The 17,241-nt window shown below is 29.2% G+C and overlaps 2 protein-coding genes across 2 annotated transcripts; both read right to left on the bottom strand.

The window, feature by feature from the left end:
* Positions 1–1,026: 1,026 nt before the first annotated feature.
* On the bottom strand, positions 1,027–6,731 carry LOC100799848 (wall-associated receptor kinase-like 1). The gene is made up of 4 exons (XM_003534738.5): positions 5,871–6,731; positions 5,457–5,803; positions 4,999–5,037; positions 1,027–2,303 (listed from the first exon to the last, which is right to left on the bottom strand). Exons 1-4 carry the CDS (start codon positions 6,425–6,427, stop codon positions 1,117–1,119), a joined length of 2,130 nt encoding a protein of 709 aa, XP_003534786.2. The 5' UTR covers positions 6,428–6,731; the 3' UTR covers positions 1,027–1,116.
* A 2,806-nt stretch (positions 6,732–9,537) lies between these two features.
* Positions 9,538–16,534, bottom strand: LOC100799320 (wall-associated receptor kinase-like 8). Its single transcript, XM_003534737.5, has 4 exons — positions 16,031–16,534; positions 15,246–15,918; positions 13,599–13,658; positions 9,538–10,924 (listed from the first exon to the last, which is right to left on the bottom strand). The coding sequence occupies exons 1-4, from the start codon at positions 16,307–16,309 to the stop codon at positions 9,729–9,731; spliced, it is 2,208 nt and encodes a 735-aa protein (XP_003534785.2). The 5' UTR covers positions 16,310–16,534; the 3' UTR covers positions 9,538–9,728.
* Between the last annotated feature and the right edge of the window lie 707 nt (positions 16,535–17,241).

Genomic DNA, 17,241 nt, shown 5'->3' with positions numbered 1-17,241 from the left:
AAAAAATAAATGGCATGTGACGGATAATATTTTTCAAATTATTAGATTTAAATTCTCAAGCAAATCTAAAACAATATTGAAGGATAATATTAATGCATTTTTTTTTAAATATTGTTTAATATTTATTTTTTATTGACAAATATTAATTTGATAATTTTATTTGAAAAGATATTTAGGTGAGATAATATTTAATGCTGCATAATTTGTTACATGTATAATTTGTTATCCACATATCATTTCTCTATTTCTCATTATATATACTCTCCGTACCTTTCTATAAAACACTGGTAAGTTGTAACTAGTTTATACTTATTAAGAAAGTTGATTAATTTAGTCATTAAAATTAATTTTTTTTAATTACAATATATTTTAAAATTATCTTTAAAATTATCAAATCTAATTATATAACATCTTTTTCACTTAATTATTTTTTACCTAAATAATTAAGATATGAAGAGAGTATAATATTAGTGAGATTTTAATTTTAAAGACTAAACTCGTAATTTGGTGCAGGAAGATTCCCACGAATATAACCATCCTCATGCTGCAGTTATAAATCAGATTCGGAAGATCAGGGATAACCAATGGCAGTTGAAGTTTCAACATGTTCTCAGAGAAGGAAATATGTGTGTTGATGCACTTGCATGGAAGGATTAATTACTCATCTCCTTTTTCTGATCTTTTTCACGTTGGAAATCCTGCCCTACTGACTTGAGTCAATTAGTGTTAGCTGATATGCTATTAGTTTGGCTACTCTTCGCTAGTAATTTCTACTATTTCTTTTATATGTTTCCCACTGAAAAACAAAATCTTCAATTCTGCAATTCTTACAAGAGAGAAAAAAAAGGGCATTGCCTTAAAAAAAAGAAAGAAAGAAAGAAAAATTAATTATCCCATTAATTATAGAATAAAACTATTAAGAGTATTTTGGTCAACAAATAATAAATGTAACAGATAGTTAGACACAAGGGTCATAAAAATCATCAATGTTTTTCAAAAAAGTGTTATATTTAAAGACAAAAAGAGTATTATAAAAGGTACGTACATTCTTGCATGTGTCTAATAACCAAATCGGTATATATTTTACACACAATACAAACAAGTTAAGAGAATTGTTCAATGATTAGGATGAGTAGGCATAATCTCCAAGGTTGATGCTTTGCTATCCGAAGTTTCCCCCAAATTTGAAGTTGGAGAAATCACAGACCAAAATTGGCACTCATCAATTCCAGCATCATGTTGTTCTTGTGAAGCAGACTGTTTTCTTGATTTTTGGATACTTTCCAATTCTGATGTGACTTCTTTCATAGTTGGTCGCTTTCTCCCATTCAACTGTAAACATCTTCTTGCAAGATTGGCAACTACAATGATGTCTTCTTTCTCCCCTTCCTGCATGACTCTTGCATCAACAATATCAAACAAACGATTTTCCTCCATACAAAGAAGAAAATATGAAGCTAAACTTTGAAGTCCTTGTTCTTTCACTGAGGATATTGGTTTTTGTCCTGTTAAAAGTTCAACAAGAACCACTCCAAAGCTGTAGACATCACTCTTCTCTGTGAATTGACTCGTATGAAAATATTCAGGATCTAAGTATCCAAAAGTTCCTTGAACTGCAGTAGTGAGGTGAGTGGCTTCAATGGAAACCATTCTTGATGCACCAAAGTCTGCTACTTTTGCCTTATACTTCTCATCCAATAATATATTTGTTGACTTCACATCTCTATGATAAATGGGTTGAGAAGCAGCTGAGTGCAAGTAAAATAGAGCTCCAGCAACTTCAGTGGCAATTCTCAAACGCATATCCCATGTCATTGGTAACTCATCATTTTGTCCAAGTAAATATTCATAAAGGTTACCATTGGGAATGAATTCATAAACAAGCAATGGGATTTCAGTCTCCAAACAACATCCTAACAACTTAACCACATTTCTGTGGTTAATTTGTGAAAGAACGACAAATTCGTTGATGAATTCTTCAACATTTCCGTTGACCTTAAATTTTTTCACTGCAACAATATTTCCATCTACTAGCATCCCTTTGTAAACGGTACCTTGGCCTCCCTTTCCGAGTACTCTATTTATATTAAAGTGATCAGTGGCCTTGTCTAAGTCCTTTAGAGTAAAGAGTTTAATTTTGTCAACATTGGCTTCTCCTGAAGAGAGCTTTTGATTTAACAACAATCCTCCATTTTGTTTGAAGAATTTTTCCTTGCGTTTCTTTTCTATATTTTTCCTTACAAATTTGTTCAACCACCACAAAACGAGGAGTAAAAGGATGGTTCCGAGGCTTGAAGAAACTCCTACACATTTACATCTTATAGCTAGGGTTAAATTGACACAAATTGAGAATTAGAACACTTTACATAAACTAATACCTACACACGGGAAGCATATAATGTGAAGATGAGAATACAAGATAAATAAATATCAACGATGCACTTAAACTCGATGGTTATTATAATTTATTAAAACAATTTGACCGACCATAGATGAGTGTATGTTCAAAATTTACACATTTTATCTCTGATGGTCTCAGTAGACATGTTTTCTGTATTAAGGCCCTTGCTACTTACACGCACTTTTTGCTAAGTGTGTCCCGTAGGCCCCTTCTACCTCTCAACTATCCATCATATCATTTTCCATTTTACTTTTTAGAAATGTATTTTCGAAATTAGATATACCTATTCTGTAAATATATCTCTAAGGCTATAATTTATAGTTTAGAAGATATACATTCCAAATAAGTATATATTTTTTCTAATCCAAGTTGACGCTAATGATTCATCTCAACTCTTAAATACTTTGATTGAGATATGATTTATTATTATTGAAAATATCTTTTTGGGATATCATATACCATTCTGGAAATGTATCTCTGAAAATATAATTATATTTATGGAAATATATTTCTGAAATAGGTATATTTAATTCTAGAAATATATTTTCAGAAAGCGATGTACATCTTTAAAGAAAAATGATATAATGGATAGTTGGGATGTAGAAAGGAGAGTACAGAGATGTACTTAATTAAAAATAGGGGTGTGAATAACAAGAGCAGTGTGTGAAAGACCAACAACTACCGGTAGTATGCAAATAGTTGATGAAAAATAACAATATTAACCATTAATATTTGAGGATAAAAAAAATCAATAGTAATATGTTACTAAATATTTAAATATTGATAATTTTATTTAAGTACATATATATATATATATATATATATATATTTTAAAAACTAAATATAAAAATAAGAAAATATAATTTAAATAAACCCATGTATTGCATTGATTTAATCTGCTTCAGTTTTCAATTTATTCATTTTGGTGCCTGTCACAAACTTCAAATTTATTTCTATTTTTTTTTCTTTTTTGACAAAATAAATAAATTTTTGTTTATTGCTCCCATTAAATTGGTAAGGAGGAATATAATATGTTTAATTAATTTTTTTTAACACGAGCTCTTCTAGAGGATTAGGGAAAATGATATAAAATGGATGTGCATATTCAAGAATTATTCTATGTTATATGTTTATATAGAAAATATTATAATATTATTGATTTTGAGTTTTTATTATTAAAGTAGATTGTTTTTATAAGTTTTTTTTTGTCTTTATTAAGTTATTTGACTTTTATGCATTGAATGTTAGTTTTATTTTTATTTATAAATTTATTTAATTTTAAATAGAATTTCTTAAATTTAATTTCAACTTTTAATTTAGGTTAAGTTTTAAATCTTGATACACTATTTCATATGAAAAATAAATTTTAGATAAACTTAAATTTTTTAAAAATTAAAATATGAATAAATTATAATTTGAATTTAATTTTAAAACTTTTATATACTATATATATTAATAAAATGATTTGCCTCAATTTTAATAATTTATTTCCATAGTTTATTTCTTCGTTTTAAATATATTATTTGTTTCATTTTTATCTATTTCATGTAATAAAATATATTATTAATAATTAAAATATTTACTAATGCCTAAAAATGATTTTTATTTAAAATTTTCTATTTTTAAAAATATTCTTCTGATACATGAGATTTTCCTCACATGAGAAAGGTCTGTTTTTAATCACGATGAACATAACAAATTTTAATTTAATATATAAAATAATACTCCCTTTATCCCATTATAATTATTGTTATAGATTATTTTAACACATATTAAAAAATCAATAAATAAAGAAATAAACTATAAACATTATTAATTCCTTTTTTGTTTTTTATTTTTGCAGCTGATATGATAAATATCATAAGAGATATAGTAAAAAAATATTAATATTACATTCAAAAATAAAAATTATAATTTTTTTGTTCTTAAACATGATGATGATTATAGAAAGTAAATGTTTGTAATGATAAAAGGAAAAGTATACGCAAATCCCCAAAATGCATAATTACTCCCCAAAAAATCACTTCTCTCGTTGTATACAACTCATTATACACAACTCTTTAATAAGGGTGTGTCGAAATTGGTTCCGAGAAAAAATTAAACCAATCTAGTTTAAACGATTCGGTTTTTAAAACCAAATTTGAGGACCAATTTTGAAACAGGTCCGAGGGTTGAATTGATTTCGAAGTAATACCGATTTTAAAAATCGAATGGGTTTTGAACTAGTTTATAAATTATTTTTTCTTCCTTAAAAGAATTTTTTATTTAAGAAAGAAAAAAAAATTCGTTTATTAAGTAAATAACTAGTTTTAAAACCAATTTGGTTCAAGGGAAATTTATTTGAAAAATAAGTTTGATTTTATTTAAGTGAACCTGTTCGGCTAAAAAAACCTGTTTCATTTCGTGTAGTTTGAAGATCGTAAAGTTTCAATTAGTTTATATGCGAACCCTTAAAGTTGATTCATTTAGGTACTATCATTTCAGATTAATTACATCCTTAATTAAGTTTGTATGAACACCTGTTTCATTTCAGATTAATTACATCCTTTCCACTAATGAACTAAGAAAAAAAAGTATATTTATCATCTCAGACATACCTATTATGGCCCACCTTACTCGAGTTTTCCTTTTTTCTCCTGAAATGTCAACCAAATCAAGTTAAAACATACTTATAACAGTTACATAGAGTAGAAAATTGATTTTTAAAAAAAAAAAACTAAAAGTAAGAACTGATAACAGTTAAAAAAAAAATCAAGATTGATTCGGTAGCTAGGTGTGATTCAATTAACAACAAGCATTAAAGTACTAGGGAGAGGATGCACCCTAAAAACCAAAGACCCTGATTATCATTAGTGTTATAAAATAAATTATAATTAAAAATAAAAGTATAAACTTTCTAACTGTAATTGGATATAAATTTTGGTAACTTCCTTAGTTTTTATAACTACTTTAAGAATATTTTTGAACTGATTTGTTTTAATTATGTTTAAGATATTTTTTTTTATGATTTATGGATTCAAAAATATAAGTAAAATAATATGTTAAGGGGCCACACCTAAGCAGCTTCCCCGGATGTAGGGATTGGCCGGGGGGGCACCATATCTGCAATGACACCGTCTACCAGAAGACTGAGAAGAGTTGTTTAGTGAATGTTTAAGATAAGTGTCGTAGCAGGATACAATATCAGGGTCACGAAAGAAGGAAATGTTAGAGTAAAAAGTGTCAAATGGAATCTCCCATTTAAGCACTGCAGGAACTTCATTTAAATGCTTTACGTCCTTAATCGTCAGATTCCAGTAACCCAACCTAACTGCTATAATCAGCCCGTAAGCACACTCTTGGCCTTCAAAACTCACGTTATATTCTGAAAGATACCGCGGAAGTGACGCCTCGCAGCATTTTCTGTCATAAGAATAACATGTTATAAGATGAGTTAATTGATAATGAGAAAAAATAAAATAAAAATTACCTGCCACGACAATTATCAACTTTGATGAGGTCATCGCCATTGCACATGGAAGCACAACCACTAACTTCCTCTCCGTTTGACCAGAAAGAAGCAGTGTTTCCGCAACCTACGGCCAGGAATGTGTTGTAACGCGCGGAATACACAAAAGGACTTCCTCCTTTCAGATTTATTCCTCCTGTCTTGTTCCTTTCACAGTTCTTCCCACTCTGATAAATAGGGTTCATGATGATCAAAGCCTCATTCCAGAGATCAATGAATTTTACCTCCAAATCTATGTATTTGAGGTAAGGTTTCTGTTCACCTGATGAATTAGTAGTAGTATTATTGTTTCTGCAATCTATTTCAAACCACGAGCTTGCATAGCAATTTTCCCTGCCCATTCCGAAAGGGAAAGGAATGAAAACATTTCCACATTTCCTATCACAACCTGGTCGTGCTATAGTCATATTCTCGTACTGCGAGGATGTTATAGTCTCATCGAGATACTGTGCAGATGTTAATGGATACATGCACCATATCATCAAAATTACTTTGATATAAGCAAATTTCAGAACCATTTCTCTGGCTAGCTAATTTTGAAGAGGGTACTGTGTTTAATTGGTTTCCGGGTTTGAGAACGGATTATGCTCCGGTCTTAGTAATTTCTAGCCATTTTTTTCTATTAAAACTCAAAAACTAGTACTGGTAGCTAGCAAGACTTAAGTCAACTTAGTCCCACGCGCACGTTAGAATAACTCACCGTTGCTAGTAGTAGTTCGGTAGTTTGATACAAAAATTAATGACTGATGTAGACGGAACGACAAAAAACAAAGGCAATTACAATGCTACAATAAAACAATATATACTGAAAGAGATCTCCTCATGGTCCTGTGCTTGAACAAAAGATATTTTCTATATATATGCTGAATATTATTACCGGTGCTTTCTGTTAGTGTTCATTATTCAAAGGATGAAAAATAGGGGATAGTGCAGAAAACAACTTTGAATTATCGTCTGTGATTGAAAAGTTTGTTTATGATGCAATTATTTGGATCTTGCAACAACCTTAGCCTGACTTTAGCAAATAACTTGTTCTGTTTTGTGCGTGTAGTGGATCTGGGTCAAAGTCAACATTTTAAATAGAAATGAACAATTGTACGCGTGCAACCTACCCTCAATAATTTAAGGAAAACATTCGTCATTCGTCTAAGTAATTTCTTGGCATAAATGCTAATAGTAGTACGAAGACATGTCGGCATGTGGCCACTTGTCCTGTCAAGTCATAAATGGACACATTTGAATCAGGACAACATGAGCTGTGTCATTATAGTGCTATCATGTGACTTTTGATATTGTGCACATGTTAATGGTACATGCGACGTATCATCAAAATGGGAAGATATAAATTAAACTAGTTTCAGAACCATCTCTGGCTAGCTAATTAAAGGAGTGAATGTGATCCTAGTTAATTTTTTGAAGAGGGTGTGCTGTGTTTAACTTCCAGGTTAGACGTTAGAAACAACTAATTAATTGCAAGTATTGCCAAGTTTGTTTGCAACTACTATCTGGATCTTGCTACATTTTAGCCAGCCTTTGGCTAATAAATTGCTTTGTTTGTATTAAAAATATTGTAGGTTTTAATATATATTTTTTATTTTCTAAAATTTAAAATAGGATTCTATTGAATTTTATTCAATAAATTTGTCTGGCAGGGGATTCTTTTGACATTTGTTTGATAATTATGCAGATTGAATGATCTAGGACTATTCCTTTTTTGGGTGCTTCTGATAAAAAAAAAGAAGATATTAGCTAGAGGCAAACGTACCTCTATCCGAGGGAGGATAAGAAATTATATAACAGCAAGCCAAAGTGGCTTAGAGGAACAACTAAGCTGCTTAATTTATTTATTTATCACTGATAGCAATTCCCTTCAAACAATCAAGGAACTCATGCTTTTATACATTTAATCTGCTCTAAAGGAATCAATGTTCATAGGTTAAATTTGCATGCTAGCTAGAGTAATTTATCGATATTAATAGATACTTATAGCCTTTTGTCAAGTAGATCTTGAAAATTAATTTACAAGTGATCATCATGAACGATCTAATTAAGTCACAAACATAGAATTCCTTAGAATAAACATAAGAGGCTGTTGAATTCCTTAGAATGTTTTCCTTAATTTTCAACTTGTTTTCTTATTCTCACTCATTCACTTCATCTGGTGCCGAACATGATTAGAGGATGCTCTATTTGTAGCTTGAAAAAATCTTGCTTAAATTTAATATTTTGTTTGAAGAATTATTTAGTAAATTATGCCGAAGCATTCATGATTTGCTAAATGTAATGGCTACAAAAGCTGTTGAGAATTGGCAATTTGAACGTTCCAGAAATTTTAAATTTAAACATTTTATTCGATAAACCTGTCAGGCATGGTTCTTTTGACATTTGTTTAATAATATGGACTTTATGACCAATGAACTTTCCTTTTTTGGGTGCTTTTGATAAATAAATAAAAAGAAGTAATGTGTTAAAAAGATGCTAGAGGCGAAAGTACATCATCCAAGGGAGGATAAGAAATTATATAACAGCAAGCCAAAGTGGCGTAGGAGAACAACTAAGCTGGTTGATCCATTTATTTATCTATTCTTAACATAGTCGCACGAAAATTCCCTTCAAACAATCTAGGAACTGCTTTTATTCGCTTTACTCCAAAGAAAACAATCTTCATTAGTTAAATTTGCATGTTAGAGTGATTTATTGGGGTACCAATCTCAAAGGATTTTTGTAAAGCAGATCCTAAAAATACAAGTGATCGATCAGGAAGGATCCAAGTTACTAACATATATTTCCTTTGAATTAACTTAAAAAGCTGTTGAACACCCTTGGTAGTATAATAGAAAGAGCCTGATATTCAAAAGTTCAGCTTAATAATAGTTAAGCATCTTGATTAATTGTTTTGTAAGTATAATTATTTCCGGATCATTTTGTTGCATTTACTTGCCACAAGAAACTACTTTAGGTCAATCAATCATCATTTGCAGTTACTTCACAAAAGTTCAAAACTGATTATGCATGCTGTCTTATATAAGTGATGATCTTGTCCTGGAAAATTTTCTTCCTGAACTTGTAAAAATACATGGTTGTACTAAAGCATGTGTTTATCTTTTACGGGGTGATGATGTTGATATCTTTTTTGCTACAGACTTTTGGCTCTTGTAAAAAATTGATCATTATTGTTCTGGGTGGCTAAAATTTCATGGTGACCATTCATCGAAAAGAGAACGATTATGGTGTGTTCTATCGTTTCTATTTATCTGATGAGAAATTTTGCCTTGGACATGTAGCCTCCTCTCTGAAACCCCAGAAATGGTTTGATTTAATTGTAACATAGGCATTTTACGTAGGTTTTAGAATAATAAGAGTTGTAAAGATCTTAATTTTTGTTGTGTCGTATTTGTTAGTACTTTGTACTATACACTGCAAGTTATCTCTATCAAATAATAAGCTTCGGAGAGTTGAGATAAATATGCCAAGGAAAGTGAGTGGGATGTGGTAATAAGCTTTCAAAGAGTCTTGACTTCATTTCCTTTATGTTTTAAGCAAATGAATCTCTTTGGAAAATTCTGAGTCTATTTTCATTACGAAACAAAATAAAAAGATGAAAACTCATCGGAGGATTATTTAAGTCATGATAAAAAAGATTGGCTATTTTTCATAGTTTTAAGCTGCCTCCTTCAATAGCTTACAAGGAACAAGGTTCTATCATACCATAATTATGCTTTTGAACGTTACATTCTTCCATGTGTCTAACCAAAATGTTTTTTTATTTTATTATTATTAATTTTACACACAACAAAACAAGTTAAGAAAATTCAACAATTATTTGATAAGAATAGGCATAATCTCCAAGGTTGATGTTTTGCTGTCTGAAGTTTGCCCTGCAGTCGAAGTTGTAGAATACGCAGCCCAAAATTGGCTATCTTCATTTCCAGCAAGCTCAAGTTCTTCTTGTTGCTCTTGTGCATTACACTGGTTTTCCAGTTTTTGGATACTTTCCAATTCTAATGTGACTTCTTTCATAGTTGGTCGCTTTCTCCCATTCAACTGTAAACATCTTCTTGCAAGATTGGCAACTACAATGATGTCTTCTTTCTCCCCTTCCTGCATGACTCTTGCATCAACAATATCAAACAAACGATTTTCCTCCATACAAAGAAGAAAATATGAAGCTAAACTTTGAAGTCCTTGTTCTTTCACTGAGGATATTGGTTTTTGTCCAGTTAAAAGTTCAATAAGAACCACTCCAAAGCTGTAGACATCACTTTTATCTGTTAATTGACTAGTATGGAAATATTCAGGGTCCATGTATCCAAAAGTTCCTTGAACTGCAGTAGTGAGGTGAGTGGCTTCAATGGAAACCATTCTTGATGCACCAAAGTCTGCTACTTTTGCTTTATACTTCCCATCCAATAGTATATTTCTTGACTTGATGTCTCTGTGATAAATGGGTTGAGAAGCAGCTGAGTGCAAGTAAAATAGAGCTCCAGCAACTTCAGTGGCAATTCTCAAACGCATATCCCATGTCATTGGTAAGTCATCATTTTGTCCAAGTAAATATTCATAAAGGTTACCATTGGGAATGAATTCATAAACAAGCAATGGGATTTCAGTCTCCAAACAACATCCTAACAACTTAACCACATTTCTATGGTTAATTTGTGAAAGAATCACAAATTCATTGATGAATTCTTCAACATTTCCGTTGACCTTAAATTTTTTCACTGCAACAATATTTCCATCTACTAGCATCCCTTTGTAAACGGTACCTTGGCCTCCCTTTCCGAGTACTCTATTTATATTAAAGTGATCAGTGGCCTTGTCTAAGTCCTTTAGAGTAAAGAGTTTAATTTTGTCAACATTGGCTTCTCCTGAAGAGAGCTTTTGATTTAACAACAATCCTCCATTTTGTTTGAAGAATTTTTCCTTGCGTTTCTTTTCTATATTTTTCCTTACAAATTTGTTCAACCACCACAAAACGAGGAGTAAAAGGATGGTTCCGAGGCTTGAAGAAACTCCTACACATTTACATCTTATAGCTAGGGTTAAATTGACACAAATTGAGAATTAGAACACTTTACATAAACTAATACCTACACACGGGAAGCATATAATGTGAAGATGAGAATACAAGATAAATAAATATCAACGATGCACTTAAACTCGATGGTTATTATAATTTATTAAAACAATTTGACCGTCCATATATAGATGAGTGTATGTTCAAAATTTACACATTTTTTCTCTGACGGTTCCAGTAGACATGTTTTCTGTATTAAGGCTCTTGCTACTTACACGCACTTTTTGCTAAGTGTATCCCATATGCCCCTTCTACCTCTCAACTATCCATCATACCATTTTCCTTTTAGTTTCTAGAAATATATTTTTGGAATTAAATATACCGATTCTGTAAATATATCTCTAAAACTATAATTTATAGTTCCAAAGATATACATTTAGAATAAGTATATGTTTTTTCTAATTTAAGTTTACGTCAACGATTCAGTCCTTAACCTTCAACGACTCTTAAATATTTTAATTGAGATATGATTTATTTTTATTGAAAATATCTTTTTGGGATAATATATATCATTCTGGAAATGTATCTTTGAAACTATAATTATAATTATGGAAATATATTTCTGAAATAGATATATTTAATCTTGAAAATATATTTTTAAAAAGCAAAAGGGTTGTACATCTTTAAAGAAAAATGGTATAATGAATAGTTGGGATGTAGAAAGGAGAGTACAGAGATGTACTTAATTAAAAATGGGGTGTAAATAACAAGAGCCGTGTGTGAAAGACCAACAACTACGGGTAGTATGCGGATATATAGTTGATAAAAAATAACAATATTAACAATTAATATTTAAGGATAAAAAAATCAATAGTACTATGTTACTAAATATTTAAATATTGATAATTTTATTTAAGTATATCTATATTTTTAAAAAACTAAATATAAAAATAAGAAAATATAATTTATATAAACCCATGTATTGCATTGATTTAATCTGCTTCAGTTTTCAATTTATATATTCATTTTGGTGCCTGTCACAAACTTCAAATTTATTTCTATTTTTCTATTTTTTGACAAAAAAAATCAATTTTTTTTATTGCTCCCGTTAAATTGGTAAGGAGGAATATAATATGTTTAATTACTTTTTTTTAGCACGAGCTCTTCTAGAGGATTAGGGAAAATGATATAAAATGGATGCGCATATTGAAGAATTATTCTATGTTATATGTTTATATAGGAAATATTATGATATTATTGATTTTGAGTTTTTATTATTAAAGGAGATTGTTTTTATAAGTTTTTTTGTCTTTATTAAGTTATTTGACTTTTATGCATTGAATGTCAATTTTATTTTTTATTTCTAATTTTATTTAATTTTAAATAGAATTTCTTAAATTTAATTTCATATGAAAAATACATTTTAGATAAACTAAAATTTTAAAAAAATAAATTATAATTTGAATTTAATTTTAACACTTTTATATACTATATATATTAATAAAATGATTTGCCTCAATTTTAATAATTTATTTTCATAATTTATTTCTTCGTTTTAAATATATTATTTTTTTCATTTTTATCTATTTCATGTAATACAATATATTATTAATAATTAAAATATTTACTAATGCCTAAAAATGATTTTTATTTAAAATTTTCTATTTTTAAAAATATTCTTCTGATACATGAGATTTTCCTCACATGAGAAAGGTCAGTTTTTAATCAAGATGAACATAAAATTTTTTAATTTAATATATAAAATAATACTCCCTCTATCCCATTATAATTATTATTATACGTTATTTTAACACATATTAAAAAATAAATAAATAAATATTATTAATTCCTTTTTTGTTTTTATTTTTGCAGCTGATATCATAAATATCATAAGAGATATCATTAAAAAGTTGACATTCAAAAATAAAAATTATAATTATTTTTGGTATAATTTTTTTTCTTAAACATGGTGATTATTATGAGAGATAGAAAGTAAATATTTGTAATGATAAAAGGAAAAGTATACGCAAATCCCCAAAAATGTATAATTATTCCCCCAAAAATCACTTCTCTCTTTGTATAACCAACTGATTATACACGAGTGTTTAATAAGGGTGTGTCAAAATTGGTTCCGAAAAATAATTAAACCAATCTAATTTAAACGGTTCGGTTTTTAAAACCAAATTTGAGAACCAATTTTAAAATAGGTTGAGGGTTGAATTGATTTCTAAGTAGTTTTACACCGATTTTAAAAATCGAATCAGTTTTGAACAAGTTTAGAAAATTTTTTTTTTCATAAAAGAATTTTTTATTTTAGAAAGAAAAAACAATTTGGTTATTAAGTGAATTGAACTAATTTTAAAACCAATTTGATTCAAGCGAAACTTATTTGAAAAATCAGTTTGTTTTATTTAAGTGAACCCGTTCAGCTCAAAAACCTGTTTCATTTTAATATAGTTTGAAGATGGTGAAGTTTCGACTTGTTTATATGCACACTTTTCTTTGATGTATTAAAATTAAGGTCGAGTCATTTAGGTACTATAAAAATTTAATTTTTAATGAAAATAATGAGACTTTACTTCCATTCCATTCCGTTAGTATTTCAGATTAATTACATCCTTTCCACTAATGAACTAAGAAAAAAAAAAGTATATTTATCATTTCAGGCGTACCTATTATGGCCCACTTTTCTCGAGTTTTCCTTTTGTCTCGAAGCTCGGAATCCCCCGTAGCTGAAATGCCAAAATCAAGTTCAAATAAATTATGTGTAACAGTTATTTACGTAGTACAAAAGTGATAATTGAGATATAACAATTATTTATTCATGGTATGTTTTTATCAATTTATTTTTTTTAAATAATTTCTGCTTTTTTTTAAGATTATTAATTAATTTTTTCATTTTTTAATTAATACACATAAAAAAGCCAACAAAATAAAAATTGAACTCCAGAAAAATTCAAAAGTTCAAGTGCTTTAAGTTTATAATTTATTTAAGTATCTACATGATAACTAAAAATTTATAACATAATATTCTTTATATTTTCTAATTTTATTATTTTTATTTATTTATATTATTTTTAAATCTATTAAAAATTTAATTTTTCTTAAAATAAAAATTTCACATTGATAATTCAAATTGGGATGATCTGAATCCTCAATGGATTTCTACAAAATTTTGAAAAAAAAATAGTGTAAATTTGAATCTCCAAAATCCGAATTTATACCATAAATAACAAACATATATGTTTTGGTAAATAATGAAAAAATATGTATGTTTTGATATTTAATTAATTTTTTATGTATGTTTTACAAAAACAAATTTTCTTTTGTGTAGTCATGTTCTTGTTGTCATCACTTCTAAGAATATTCAAATCACCCATTTTTCATACATAGTCCTCGTTGTTGTCCTTTGAGCGAGAAATCCACTGCTGCTAAATGTACGAAACCCTCTTGAATCTTAGGAGTGTATTAAGAAAATTAGTTAGTTTAATTAACCATATTAAATTCATCAATAATTTATATGTTCTTTCAACATTATTATTTATTTCTCTCTCTCCACTTAATTACTTTTCAACTAATAAATTAATATTTAGAGAAAGAATATTGTAATTAATTAATTAAGTAGTATATTTTATCTATAAAAAGTTAGTATATTTATATTTCTATCTATTTTATTCTTATCTCTCCCTGAATATTAAATAAGTTAAGATGTTCATAAATCTTTTTTGTTTATAAGTAGTTGCAATACAGATGTTGTAAGTGACTTTGTAAGATGCATGTATGCACTTAAGAGATTAGCTAAGAACATGTACATTCTTTAATATATTGTTTTTATTATTTAAAATCTATTGTAAATATAAGATTTTTCTCATTTATCAAATAGAACTTGGCATGCATGCACATTAAAATGTGCCGATGGAAGACAACTCTCTTTTAATTTTTTCACATAAAATTTAGAGAGAGAATAACGTGTTGGTATAAAAAAATTAGTAATCAATAATTGACTGATAAGAAAATAAAATAATTTATTAATATTTTTTTCATGTGTGTATTGTTTGAGTTATGATATTTATTGTTTTTTTTATTCTGGGCATTTATTGTTTTTTTTTTCTATCTATGTTGTTATCACATTATATTATTAATTATATTAATCACTCATCTCTCTTTTTTTTTTCCTATCAATTATGTGAGCTTTTATTTTTTTTATATATAAAACAACAGATATACAAATTTTAACTAAATGATTAATCAAAATTAAATTTAATTAACTAAATTATTGTGAAGGATGGTTGTACTAGTAGGTAAAATAGGGGTCATACCTACAAATTTACAGCCTTCTTGTATGTAGGGATTTCCCTCGAAGCCATCTCTGCAAGAACATCTCCAACCCGATTGTGAATATAGTGAAGATGTGACATTAGTGTAACTGCAGTTGTAGCTGCCATCTGTACGGAATTCAGGGAAGGAATTGTTGGGCGTGTGAATCGGAATCTCCCATTCAAGCACCGCAGGAACATCTTTTTGTTTCTTTAGGTCTCCAAGAATGGGAACCCAGTAACTGGAATTGTACTCATCGTACACGTACTTGAAGTTACTATATTCTGCTCTAATCAGCAAGTAATTTGAGCATTCTGCTTTGATATTACTTTTCACTTCCACGGTTTCAGTTGAGATGTTGTATGCTGAAAGATACGGCGGCAGTGAAGTCTCGCAGCAGTAGGAGCCACGACAACTCGAAATGTCGATGTCATTGCCTTTTTCGAGGTCGTCGTAACACATCGACACACAGGCTGTAAGAGCTGTAAGTATCGTGTCGTTTGACGACAATATGGCGGCGTTTTGGCAACCTACGCCGACAAATGAGTTGTAATTCTGGGAATACACGAAAGGACTGCCTTCCAGATTTATGCCTGTAATTGTCTTGCCACAACCAAGATGGAAAATCGGATTCTTGATCCCAACCGTACCGTCTTGAATATCAATGTACATTACCTGAAGATTTAAGGTTGGATGCATGGGTGATTAACAAAAAGAAGAAGAATGAAAAGATTAGGGGGGGCTTGATTATCTTGTTGATAAAAAAAAATCAAATATGTAGGGTTACCTCCAAACTTATATACTTGAGGTAGGGTACGGGTTTCCGATGACCTTGAGAAGTATTGTTATTGTGTCTGCATTCTATTTCAAACGGCTTGCTTGCATAGCATTTGGGATCGTCCATTCCGAAAGGGAAAAAAACAGTAACATTTCCACATTTTGGATTGCAACCGTGTCGTGCTATCGTCTGATTCTGATTCCGATACCGATGCGGCGGTATTACAGATTCTAATGGATATATGCACCATATCAACAAAATGACCATATAAACACGTTTCAGAACCATTTCTGGCTATAGCAGAGAAAAAGGAGTGATTCTAATTTTTGAAGAGGGTGCATTAATTTAATTTCCAGGGTAGAGGATGGATATTTATGCTCCCGTCTTGTATTGCCAAGAAGACTCGTCTAAGTCAACTTGTTCTCAAACACGTTTGAGTTGATTAACGTTGCTATTGCTAGTAGTTTGATAGGAAGACAGTAATTCTACAAAAAGTTAATGGCTGATGTAGACGAACACAAGGTGGAGACCAAAAAGCAAAAGATACCTAAAATACTACAATAAATTATTGAACAAAATGTCCTCCTCATTATCATATGAATTAGTATTGAAAATCTTATATTAATTAGTAATATAATTAGAGTGTGTATATAAGTGGAAAATAACTTATAACTTAAAAGAATGATTTTGTAGAGTTAAATTAGATTATTAAAAATTAAATTCTAATATAATATCAAGAGTTTTTTTAATAAGTGCAAAACAACCTTCAACTTAGAAGCTGCTTTCATCATGACACCTTTAGCTAAACTTCTACCACCACTTCTTGTGTGTGCTCTCATCCTTTGGTCTTCATTGTGTATCAAGGGGGTTTGCCCCTCCATAATAAGAGACCATAGCTTTTTTATTTTTTTTATTTTTATGGGTGCATCATATTTTTCTTTTCTTTGAGGGTCAATGCATATCATATGATTGACATGTCTCTCTTTCATACTGTAAATAATTTTGCGAGTTAGAAAGTAGTACATTTTTAAGTAAACTTTTATCTGTGAATGCTATTTTTTTTAGAAAAAAAATCATAAATATAATAAATGAATGAATAGTAATTAACCAATAAATAAATAAAAAAAATTAAATGCTCAGTAATGAAATCATCAGAACTAATTATACTTCCTTGGTGCATAATAATGAAGAAAATGAAAATGTGTGTTAAAAATTCACTC

The sequence above is a fragment of the Glycine max genome, chromosome 9, assembly GCF_000004515.6.
Source record: "Glycine max cultivar Williams 82 chromosome 9, Glycine_max_v4.0, whole genome shotgun sequence".
NCBI lineage: Eukaryota > Viridiplantae > Streptophyta > Magnoliopsida > Fabales > Fabaceae > Glycine > Glycine max.
This window is presented reverse-complemented; position numbering and strand designations above follow the sequence as displayed.